This window comes from Tiliqua scincoides, chromosome 3 (genome assembly GCF_035046505.1).
Source record: "Tiliqua scincoides isolate rTilSci1 chromosome 3, rTilSci1.hap2, whole genome shotgun sequence".
Taxonomy (NCBI): Eukaryota; Metazoa; Chordata; class Lepidosauria; order Squamata; family Scincidae; genus Tiliqua; species Tiliqua scincoides.
Window position 1 is genome coordinate 72,654,475 of NC_089823.1, and position 12,918 is coordinate 72,667,392.

Below are 12,918 nucleotides of genomic sequence, written 5' to 3' on the forward strand. Positions count from 1 at the left end.
CATCGCTGCACAAGCCTGGTAATTGAACCCACAGAGATTCTACAGTGGAGTCGGACCCACCTTCAATCTCTACTTTGCTGGATTCTATCCCTTCCTTAACATAAAGGGCCACCCACCTCCAACACGCCCCTGCCTGTCCCTCCTGTAGAGTTTATAGCCCGGGATTGCGGTATCCCACTGATTCTCCGCATCAGTGAAGGAATACACTATTCCTTCAGAAAAATTAAACTGCTTGATAAAACTGACTATGGAATTTTCACGAGGCATAGTCAAAATGGATCTGATTGTGCCCCATATCCTTGTGGTACAAATACTTCTTACAAAGAAGACCACTTTACACCATTTCTTCCTGCTATCCCCATTTGGCGGTTCAAGAAGTGGCCTTCACAAACATTCCTCAGCCCCTGTCCTTCTTTGGTACATAAAAATACCAGCTTCACTTTTCCTATGTCTCGGCTCCTTTTTATGTGTGCATGTAGGGGAAACAATCATGTCATTTTTCCAGCCTCTGAATAACATATGAAGTTTACGTACAGTACTGCTAGCCATTCATTTGAAATATTTCTCGCCTGTTTTCCAACTGCAGGTCCTAAAGCAGCTGACAAATAATTTAACACGACATCTACATACAAGAATAAACCACTGAACTGAGCATAGAGAAAAAGGCTGGAGAACACAAGAACTTCATAAATTCCAACAATATCAGATATAGTAAACTTACTAGGCAGTTTTTATCTAGCACCAAAAAGCTAGTAACATAGGTGCCAAACAAATAAGATACAAGTAAGGAGCTCTATTGACCCCAACTACCACACTGAAGGCCCTCTCCCAAATAGCCACCCATCTTAAAAGGGTGCCACTGAAGACAGGCAACCCAATCCCGAGCTTCTCGGTGTCTGCTGGATGAGTGGCGCCAAAGTGGCTACCTGTATCCAGCAGGCACCAGGAAGCAATCAGAGGTCTCCTCAAGGAAAGGAGGCTTTTATTCCCTTCCCCTGGGGAAAGCCCCAAGCCACTCAATGGGGCTTCTCAAGTCTGTGCCGGCTATGTTGCTGACACAAACTTGAGAGACTCTGTGTCTGGCCTTCTAGCCTGACACATTCAGGACGTGGCAGAGCAAAGCTCTGTTGATCCCACCCCCCTCCTGCCCCAGTTCCTCCCTCACCCCACCCTGACTGGCATGGGCCCAGCACTGGAGTTCCCTACTCTGAAGGTGCCATGAATGGGCTTTATGGCATGTTTATGGCACCCAGAGCTGGCACTATGATATTTTGTGCTCCACTGCATCAAGGCAGTCTACCAGAATTGAGACCTGACTCTTTTGTCTACGGTGACAAAATTCCTTAGGCTCTTGGAAGCCACTAAGCTCACTATTTCCAGCACTGAGAAAGGGTAGAGGGATAAAAAGGTCTAGTCCACTGATCTACCACCCCTATTATCCTGGATGCTACACCAATCCAGAGAGATCACCTGAATACATCATTTCTGTTTCAGGAGTCAGGCCATTTCTGATGTTTGTGCCAAACCAGCAAGAAAGTGTACAGGACAAGCACAGGAAGTCCAAGGAACTGGACTTAAATCTCAAAATATCTTATTTATTCCTCCTACTAAAGACCTCCCTTAGTGCTTCAATTGCACAAGAAAGCTGCTCCACTGTAAGAATACCTTCGCTCAAACTGACTCTTTTGTGCTTAGGTTTGTTTCCCCAATCTTCACAAACCTGCTGAATCTCATCTTCAAGAAGCTCTGACACAGAAGAAAAGGTAGAAACCATATTCACCTTTCTCAAGATTTCCATTGCAGCTATTAGAATTTTAAGACAAAAAGCTATCTTGTGTCTAGTGAGAGTTCAAACTCTCCTACCATCCAGAAAAACAGTGATAATCTTTGATTGTATTGATCCAATGTCTTCTGGCTGGAGCTAGTATTTCAAAGTTCTCTTTAATTTTTACATTACATAAAATGTCGGTACTTTTATGACAGTCTGTATTTTGTTATCTCACTTTGAAAAAAAAACATTTGTTCAAATCAAGTAATAAAAGACTGGAATTATATACACACTGAGCTGTAAGTCCTACTGAAGTGTGACTGTGTATATATGCATAGGACCAGTGGCCTACCCAATGCCACTATTACTCAAGGCAGACTGCTCCCACAGCCCTGTCTTTGTCTGCTCGAAGCCATGAGTAGATGTGACCTCTGCCTTGAGATTCCCCCAGGGGAGGCCAGGTTTACCTGGAATTTGAAGCAGCAGGTAGAGTTGGCTTCCACTTCCCTTCTGGGGAGTCCAAGCCTACCTAACATTCAAATACTGGGCAGACCTGGACTCAGCCTTGAGGATCCCTACAAAGCCCTACGAGGAAAGGTTGAGGGAACTTGGTATGTTCAGCCTGGAGAAGAGAAGGCTGAGAGGGGATATGATAGCTCTCTTCAAATACCTAAAGAGCTGTCAGATGAAAGAAGGGAATAATTTATTCTCAACTGTCTCTGTAAATAGAACTTGAACCAATGGGTTCAAACTGCAAGAGATAAGATTTTGATTAGAAATCAGGAAAAAATTCCTGATGGCAAGGGTGGTTCGGCAGTGGAACAGTTTGCCGAGAGAGGTGGTGGATTCTCCCTCACTAGAGATATTCAAGCAGAGGCTTGACAAGCACCTGTTTGAGATGCACCAAGAGGATTTCCTGTCTAAGACAGGGGTCTAGCTGGCTGCCCAGGCTTCTGGAGACTGAATGCCTCTTTTTTTTGCATTAAGAACCTTGTTGTGTAAAGAGACACTCTGCTGCAGGCTATGGGAGACCTGACCGCCTCATTAAGAGCCTCTTTGTTGTTAAAGAGAAGGTTCTTAAGTGGTGCAGGCCTGTATTAATACATTGGTTTTGCCAGAATCTAAATAACCAATTGTATTTCAATTTTCTGGAAACTTTCAAAAAGCAATTTGAATATTGTTTCATTATCATTATCTGATATACTCTCCGCAGCAGCAGACAATTCAAGAGGCTTTTTTAAAAAAGCCAGATGAAAAAAACTGTTTATAGAAGTACTTCTAGCAAGTGGTATTTGTTAAACCCACATTCATTAAGATTACACCTGGCGTCTCTAAGCCTTACCATTCTTTCGTGGGTCTGTCATTGTCCAACCCATAGACTTCTGAACAGCTTTCTTCCACTTGTCATAACGACGCGCCCTTTCTGAAACCATAAAGAATATTTTCATCCCAAATTGAAAACCTTCAACTTTCAAAGATTTCCAATTGTATAGCATACAAACAATTATTCAGTCATGTGGTATTTGGATTGGCCCTCTCAAAAAGAACATTCAGGCAGCAGCTTCCTCTGCTCCTTATTAAGGAATTCCAACAAAACAAATAGAAGTGTTGAAAGTGTCACCCAGAAAGGCAGGTCTTTTTTCCCCCCAGGTCACGCCCATACTTAGGGCCCAATCCTATCCCCTGGTAGCTCACACCATGCAGCACTGCCAATGAAGCACATACTGCATGCTATGGGGGAGGGGAAATCAAACGACCCAGAAGAGGTAATTAAAAACAATTACAGGTTGGCCCTTGCTATCCACAGGGGATCTGTTCCTGGAACCCCTTCGGATACTGAACAAGCAGTTATTGAGAGCCACAGAAAAGCCCCTCAGAGGCCATCTGGATGTGACCAGACATTGTCTACAGAGAGGTAGGTAATACAAGTTGGTTGTCCTTATCCATGGGTTCAGGACCAGTAGATTGGACTTACTCTGGGTCCTGACCTGCATCTGGAAGACCTCACCAAACCTCCTAGATGCGATCAGAAGTGCCTTCCGGTTGCATCCAGGTGTGGGGTGGCCACGTGTCTCCTCCAAGAGGTTTCTAAGAGGCACTTCTGGTTTTTCGTCAAACCAGAAGTACCTCTCAGAAGCCTCTGGGAGGCCTTCTGAGGTGCCTCAGAACGCCTTCCAGGCGCAACAGGAAGCATTTGGAAGGTTTGGTGAAGCCCTCCAGATGCGGGTTGGGACCGATGGTAAGTCAAATTTGTGGGTCCTGAACCCGGGAATAAGGAGGGCCAACCTGTATTACTTACCTCTCTGTAGGCCATCTGGTCTCCAGTGCATCTCCTTAGACCTACACCAACTCTTTAACTGGTGTAAGACTGAGGCGACTTCTGGGGAAGGGGGGACGGGACGTTAAAGTTAGGAAACTAGAAGGAATGCATTCTTACTGTGAAATTGTAATCATTTTGATTAAAAATGCTAAGCTAATTTGAAATTTTACTTGATCCAGTGTATAGGTACTTCCATGTGCCTGATCGTAAGAAGTAATCAGATTGGGGTACTTCCAGATTTGTTGATACTTCACCAGCATGGATTGTGGCAAACTAGATATCTGGACCACTGAGATTAAGTATCAACTGCCTCTTTACCCTCAGAAGAGATCCGGGGCTCAAATCGTTCATACGTTACTGCTGTTAAATCTTCAGGATTCAGACTCCAGACTCCCACTCCTTCTGCAGCTCCTGCTGCCATAGCTGCTCCCAGTGCCGAGATTTCATGCATGGATGGCTTTACTGACAAGCAAGAGATAAAGCCACAACTAGTCAGTTTTGAGAAGTCTAAGCCATTGCGTTAGCTACACTTGATTACTATTAGCTTAGTGGGATAGCTTAGTGCAGTGTTACTCAAACTGATGGGTTGTGACCCACCCACCGTGTAACACTGCCGCTTTCCCTTTAAGGGGCAGGAGCAGGGGGAAAGCAGTGATGCGATCCTCAGGATCGCGCCACTGTTAAGGGAGATGGGCTATTTTTAAACTTAACTTACATGCTGCCAGGGTCTGGGGTGTGTGTGTGGGGAGCCCCACAGAATGCTCTGCAGGGCTGCCCGTGACTTATAAACAGTGAAAGCTGCGATTAGATGAAACCAGAAGAGGGCTTTCCCGGGCCTCAGAATGCCTTAAAAGGCATAAAAACATTGTTTCCGGTTTCCCAAGGGAAACTAGGGTTGTGTTTTTTCGGCTCTAAGAGCAATTCTTAGACTGCAGAGGCAGTGGGTAGATGCATGCTGCCTCTTCAGGCTTCAGAAAGCCCTCTTCAAAAACGTTCCCTGAGGAGTGCTCAGGTGAACCCACACCGAACCAGACTGGCAGATATAAAATTTGTGGATAAACAGGCTCCACCTATATTATATGGTTATTTTACTCGTTCTTGTTTTGCTATTTCATTTGACATATTTACTGTTACAATTATTATTTTATGAATAATCCATACAGGCCAGACCTTAACCAAAGTGGATTTTATATCTGCAGATCCTCCAGTCCGTGTTGAGGCCCGACCTGGAATCTCTGAATGTGACCAGAGTTGTGCTCTGGTTGCATCCTGAGGGTGTTGTGAAGACCAGGGAGGCCTCCGGAAAGCCTTAAAACATAAGAACATAAGAACAGCCCCACTGGATCAGGCCATAGGCCCATCTAGTCCAGCTTCCTGTATCTCACAGCGGCCGACCAAATGCCCCAGGGAGCACACCAGACAACAAGAGACCTCATCCTGGTGCCCTCCCTTGCATCTGGCATTCTGACATAGCCCATCTCTAAAATCAGGATGTTGCGCATACACATCATGGCCTGTACCCTGTAATGGATTTTTCTTCCAGAAACTTGTCCAATCCCCTTTAGCAAAATCCCCTTTCAGCAAAAACCAGAAGTGACGTTTTAATGCCTTTAGAAGGACTTCTGGGGGCCAGGAAGTCTGTGCACCACAAGATCGTTTTAAAGATCCAAGCTTTTGTGTCTAGAAAAATTCTGTCAGGTCGAGTATCCTGCTATATCAGCTACATCTGGAAATATTTATTTATTGTTCATATTAAAGTAATATAGTGATCAAGTTAGAGAAAGGCAAGCAACAACCTATACTTTATAAATAGCAGTACAGGGGCAGTTGTCTCACCTACTGGGATACCGAGAATATCAGCTTGAATCTGCATAAGGTGCTTGTTGTTGGTCATTCCTCCATCAACTTGTACCTGGCTTAGTGGCATCCCACAGTCATTGTTCATGGCATCCAGTATCTTAAAAAGAAGCATTTACATGTTACAAATTTTCAAATGAGTGGGTTAAACAAGAAAAGAAACTGCTCATTTTTATGAAAACCACTGCATGCATTTGATCTGAAGTTCTACGTGGAACTTAAGGAGGATACTGATGTTTTTAGTTGCTTAAAAAAATGTTGCTAGGCCAAATGGTAATTCAAATTGCTTTTGCAGATTTGGGGAGCTATGTCTCAAAGATTTATGTTTCATCTGAACATAATCTTCATGCTTAAGATACAACTCACAAAATTAACCAACACAAAGGTCTGAATGTTTATAAAATTGTATAGTCTAATCTTCAACTTTTTTGTGGCATGACGCCAATAAAGTACAAGACTGGGGACCATCATCGATTCTGCCTCCCTCCCAGACTCTAGCCACCCACCCCATAGCGCCCTCCAACACAGTTTACTGTAATCAAATTTCTTACTGGAGAGTGTAGAAAAGTTACCACAAAGCCTAACATTAGTGAAAGCTATTTTCAAACAATCACTAAGAATGTGAGCAGGACTGGGACATGATCTCCTGGAACCTGAAGGGGTACACCTGATGCCTCCCCCTTTAACTGATGGTGCTCTGGTCTAGAGGGTAGAGCCTCCATTTGCCTGAAGATTAACATCCACAAGGTCGCCAGTTCGAGGCCACCGGCACCGGAACTGATGGCAGGAGGTCTGGTCTAGAGGGTAGAGCCTCCATTTGCCTGAAGATTAACATCCACAAGGTCGCCAGTTCGAGGCCACCGGCACCGTGCGACCTTGAAGCAGCTGGCAAGCTGCAGCTGAGCTGTTCCATCTGCTCGGAGCGTGGGAGGATGGAGGCCAGAATGTTAAACCAGATCGGAGTGTAACAGCTTGAATGTGGTGGTTCTTGAAAGAGAGAACCTTCTTTCAATTTGTAAAAATCCCTGCGTGGATTTAATAAGCCTGCCTGTGTAAACCGCCTTGAATAAAGTCTTGAATAAAGACCAAGAAAGGCGGTATATAAATACTGTATATTATTATTATTATTATATGCTCTAGTCCAGTGGTTTTCAACCTTTTTCATGTCCATAAATTGCTGCAATCCCACAACTAAGGCTTCGCAACCTCAAGGCTGAAGAACACTAGTCTAATTTAAAGTGTACTGTTTTTCCAAAACTGGTATTGATATGAAAAGCAATCTGTATGGTAGACCCTGTAGTATGATTTTATTTAAAAATTGCTCTTGTGTCATATTTTCTTATGAGCTGGGTGGAGCCATGCTATGTTTGTTGGTTATCTGCTGGTAGCTGTGTTTCATGAAAAAGACAAAAGTATTTTTAAAAGTCTTTGCAAAAAGGAGACAACAAAACCCAACAGATGTGGACCCAATAACTCAATTCCTAATTTCATTGCTTTAGAAAAAAATAAAATTAGAGAAACAAAGTTTAAAAGAAAAATAAACTGTTCTTAACCATAATTCAAAAATTTTTGGGGTACAACTAACTGTTATGGCTGCTGTAAAGATAGGAGGCCCAATCAGCAAGGGATGCAGTTGCAGTGATGCATGTTTCCGTGACAATGGACAAGGAGGTTGTGAAAAGTAGTAAGGTTGTGAGTATAGAAAGGAAGTGCTGGCAGCATTTAAAAGCATGCTGGATCTTGCCAGTCTTTCCTAAGGATTAGAATGCGTTGCTCTATAGCAGGGCTCTCCAAACCACAGCCTGTGGGCTAGATCTAGAGTTTGGAAAAAGCCCTCCTCGCTGTGAGCCACGCTTACCATTCTGCTGCATTGCCACTTATTTTCCAAGCAGATTGCTGCACAGGAACATCCCAGCAGGCTGTGCAACAAGATGTCTGGGACGATGCGACTGTCCAGAGCATGGTTGTGCAACAATCTGCTTGGAAAATAAGTGGTGACAAGGAGGTACGGTAAGTGCAGATCAGGATGGGCTTTTCCTGGACACGGTGGTTTGCAGTTTGGAGATGACACTAGGTCTTCACACCATACCTCTGCACTGGGTGATGTTGTCAATGTGGCAGAGTTGACCAATCAGAGTTTCCAATGTTGCAGTCAGACAGCATAAGAACAAGAACCCTGCTGGATCAGGCCCAGGGCCCATCTAGTCCAGCTTCTTGTATCTCACAGTGACCCACCAGATGCTGCAGGGAGCACACAAGACACTTGCATCTCGCTGCCACTCTCCTGCATCTGGCATTCTATTTACCCTCACACCTCCCAACAAAGACACCAGACCACACTTGGGTTTAACTTGTGCCACTTTATTATACACAGTGACCAATTTTTAATGCATGAAACCTAATGACATACCTTCCCTCTCTTTGGGTGACTAAAAAAATTCCTACCCAGCCCTCAGGATGAAGGGGGACATGAAGGGGCAGGGCTGCCCTTAGGAGCTGTGGGGCCCAATTTGAAACACTTTTGTGGCCCCCCCTCTAATTTTGTGCGGCCCCCTCTACTAATTTTTTTTTAGCTCTTCACTTGAATGGAGCCAGACCAAGAAAAAAATCTGTTACTCCTGTGCAACTGGATAGGACTCCTGTACCTTTAGTGGTTGTGCAGATTAAGTGCCTGGGAGGTCAGCCAGAAGGAAGAGGGAGCGTGCACCCAGTCCACAGTGCTCCCTAACTCTTGCTCATTGATGCCCCATCCACAGCAGCCCACTCTGAAGCAAGATGGGGAAGAGGATGGCACTGGAAGCTGCAAGGGTGGAGAAAGAGCAAGGCGCACATGCTGCCACCTGCATGGCACCAATTTTGGGCCAACTGGAAGCAGTGGTGGGCAGAAGGGCAGTGCAGGGTCCCCACCATGTGTGGAGCCCAACTGGGCAAAATCTTCCCAATTGCCTAAAAGCCAGTCCTGTGAGTGGGGACATGACTGAGACAAAGTTATGCAGGGGATGGATAAAGTGGATAGGGGGATGTTCTTTTCCCTCTCACACAACATCAGAACCAGGGTGTTGTCCACTAAAATTGAGTGTTGAGAGAATTAGGACAAACAAAAGGAAATATTTCCTTACCCAGCGTGTAATTAGTCTCTGGAACTCCTTGCCACAGGATGTGGAGATGGCATCTGGCCTGGAAGCCCTTAAAAAGGGATTGGACAAATTTCTGGAGGAAAAGTCCATCACAGGTTACAAGCTGTGATGGGTATGTGCAACCTCCTAATTTTAGAGGTAGGCTCCCTCACATTGCCAGATGTGAGGGAAGACACCATGATGCAAGTGTCTTGTGTGCTCCCCGAGGCATCTGGTGGGCCACTGTGAGATAGAGGAGGTTGGACTAGATGAGGTTTTGGCCAGATCCAGCTGGGTTTTTCTTATGAGTGACCAACTAATCTCAGACTGTACATACCCATCATGACTTGCGGCATCCTGACATCTCTCTATCCATTCCCTGCATAATTTTGTATGCTCAATCATGTCCCCCCCTCAGGCGCCGCTTTTCTACACTGAAGAGCCCCAATGCTGTAGCCTTTCCTCATAAAGGTGCCCCAGCCCAGTAATTATTTTGGTTGCTCTCTTCTGCACCTTTTCTAGTTCCACGATGTCCTTTTTAAGCAAAAGACATGAGGGCAAGCAACAGAAATCATAGTGCACCTCATAGTGAAAGACACTGCACCTTTCGAGATGAGATGAGCACTGATGCAGTAGGATGACAAGCAGATGAATATGGTGGATTCCAAGGAAAGGGATAATCAGTGGTTCCAGGTAAGCTTAAGAATGTCCACAGCCACCTTTGAGTATTGTGTCTAAGAGATGGCATCCATCCTGCAGTGTCAGGACATGGAGATGTGGTGCACGGTACCCATTCAGAACAGGCTAGCTATCCCCTGTTACACATGACAACCTTCAACTTCAATGTCAACCACTTATGCAACTTTTTCGCTTGTGAGATCACCAGAGACATGATTCTTGTGTTGACAGATTCGTTTCTGGATAACACAATTAAGGTAGGCAACACAGAAGAAGTTATGAAATGGTTCAGGTAGCTAGCATTTTCATCCATTACAGACATAACTGAGTCGACACAGAAATTCTAGCTCTAGTTGCTGGGGGGGGGGGGGGGGAGAATCAATTTAGGCTGCAATCCTAACCACACTTTCCTGAGAGTAAGCCCCATTGAACAAAATAGGACTTACTTCTGAGCAGACCTGGTTAGGATTGTGTCCTTAATCATATTATCATACATTATTAACATTACTACTGCATGGACCTGTAAGAAGATGCCACAGGTCACAAGCACTTTGTGGGAGGATGAAAGGAGGGACCAGGATTGAAACAAACCAGGATGAGATGAAACAAGACAGAGTCTGGCAATAGCCTTTGGTGTTAAACCATGGTTCCATGTGATATCTGAATCAAATCACCAACTCAAACACATTATCTCCTATTTTATGTTTTAAAAAAGGAAGTTTGGGCCCAATCCTATCCAACTTTCCAGCATCAGTGCAACCACAATGCAGCCCAGTGATAATGGAACAAACATTCCCTTACCTTGAGGAGGCCTCTGTGACTGCCTCCCCACCACGTGGAAACAGTGAATGCCCCTTTGGCACGGCTGCACTGGCACTGGAAAATTGGATTGGGCCCTTTCCCACCAGCTTCACAGAACTGTGGACATTCATTCATACCTCTCGTGCCTGAAAGCAGACAGCCTCCAGTGCAGCTAAGGCAATATGACTTTTATTTGTAAACTGAGTAAGGCCACAGATAATTCTGTATAGAAAAAAGAAAGCAAACACTAAAGTTAGGAGCTAAGGTATCATTCTAAAACATAAATATAGACTAATCCAAGAATTCCAGGTGCAGTTTATTGCTTTTTATGCACATATTGATGCACTCCTGCAATCGTTTAAAAAATAACACGTATAACTGCCCCTCACCCCGCCATGGTACCTTGTTCTACTGCAAGGTCTCCATCAGCTGGCAGAAGAACATACTGACTGCACCCACAACATTCCACTGGAGTAAATGAGGATAGTCCTTCATGTGATGGCAGCACACCCACATTCCTTATGTGTGTCTGTCCCAGCCACATACTGTATATCGAACAGAGTAAGGCGAGAGGTTCGATTTAAAAGGAGATACAGACAGAAGATGCTGTATCCCTCTGTCTTCAACCCCTTGCCCACAGCACCATTTTCTTCTAGCTGGGTTCATTTCTGTATTGAAAACCAGCTGAGGGGAAATGATTCTGGAAACAGAACGTGGAGAGAAGCTGAAGGGAGGGGGAAAGTTTGACATCTCCCTTCTTTGCTTTTAAAATTGGATATACCCAAATTCATGTGTCATTTGGGCAGACCCCTTTTTTTTTTTTTAAACAAGTCAGCCACCATCACATGTGTTTAGGCCACTGTGGTTTCTGCATAGACTCTTCTGGTATAAGGCAATTTATTGTGCATACATGTCAGGAATTGCCAATGTTTTAAGTCTAACATTCGGCCATATATATTTACCCTCTTGCAGTGGGGTCCCAGTATGGAGCGTACAATCCTGAGAATGCTGGGACAATGTAGCAGTCATGAGAAGAGCCAACTTCTGCAGCAAGTTTCGCTGAAACCAAAGCCAGAGTAGAACTTGTCTTTGCACAAGAAGAGCCAAGCACATTTAAGTTCAGACTCTTAAACCTTTTTTAGGGAGGTGGGAGAGTAAGCTGTTCTGATGAAAAGCTGTCACATAAGTCATTCCAGTAAATAATGAGGTTAGAAAAGTAGTTCCCATTTTAAATTTTTGCAGTGGGCAAAGACATTCTTGTGCCTCTGGAAGCACATCATGTTTTGCAAGACTGTACATTCTGCCCTAAAATATTAAAGACTTAGTGAATTGTATTCATGAAAAATCTCTTGCTCATTTTTTCACCATCAGCAGTATTCTAACAAAATACTGTCAAATTTTTCTTGGATTATATAAAGCAATATAAGAGATTTTGACTACAAATTGACACACATCCTTTCAAATGCCTCCTAGTCATTTGCTTTAATAAAGTCAATAGTATTACTGCTTTTTCTAAAGGTTAAATGAATGCCATAGTTAGTACCCTAGAACAGTGTTTCTCAAACTGTGGGTCAGGACCCACTAGGTGGGTCGCGAGCCAATATCAGGTGGGTCCCAATTCATTTCAATGTTTTATTTTTAATATATTAGACTTGATGCTACCATAGCATGTGACTGCAAATGTTACAGATCTGTACTTTTTACAACTATGTATATGCTTTTAACAATGATAGTAAACAGGACTTACTCCTGGGTAAGTGTAGGTAGGATTGCAGCCTAGGATTGTTAAAAATTTCCCTGCTCGATGATGTCACTTATGGTCATGACATCACTTCCAGTGGGTCCCAACAAGATTCTTTTTCTAAAAAGTGGGTCCCGATGCTAAATGTGTGAGAACCACTGCCCTAGAAGTTTAAATTGACACAAACAGGAAGAAAAACAATCTTGCAAATTCAAATACTGGGCAAGCAGGCCACAGAAAAAAAAATTTGCCATAACAAGCTAATTAAGGCAAATTATTAATACTTACCAATTTCATTGGGGGTCTTTGCAATATCAAGATTGTCTCTTAGCCAACGAATAAGAGCACCAGCTATGGCGACAGAGCCCTAAGCAGAGCAAAAACGTTGATGCCTTTGGCATTTTATCATCATTCTTCAACATTGTGAGAAAGCAACACACACAAAAAAAGGCTTGCGTTTTTCTGAAGCTCCAGAATTTTTAAGTTGACTGGACTCAAAATGAAGCAGTCCCCACGCTCAAGGATCTCAAAATGCTTCACAATGCTAGAGATGAGGAATGGTTGGCAACCTTCAGTCTCGAAAGACTATGGTATAAGCCTACAGCACCCAGTATTCCCAGGCGGTCTCCCATCCAAG

General features: G+C 44.0%; 1 protein-coding gene across 1 annotated transcript in view; it reads right to left on the bottom strand.

The window, feature by feature from the left end:
- Positions 1–12,918, bottom strand: part of GK (glycerol kinase) — a 53,382-nt gene that overhangs the window by 7,015 nt on the left and 33,449 nt on the right. The window contains exons 14-19 of the mRNA XM_066619185.1: positions 12,570–12,648; positions 11,503–11,599; positions 10,678–10,762; positions 5,925–6,045; positions 4,407–4,550; positions 3,111–3,191 (exon numbers count right to left, since the gene is read on the bottom strand). Coding sequence (XP_066475282.1) covers positions 3,111–3,191; positions 4,407–4,550; positions 5,925–6,045; positions 10,678–10,762; positions 11,503–11,599; positions 12,570–12,648 — 607 coding nt within the window. The remainder of the gene's footprint in view (positions 1–3,110; positions 3,192–4,406; positions 4,551–5,924; positions 6,046–10,677; positions 10,763–11,502; positions 11,600–12,569; positions 12,649–12,918) is intronic.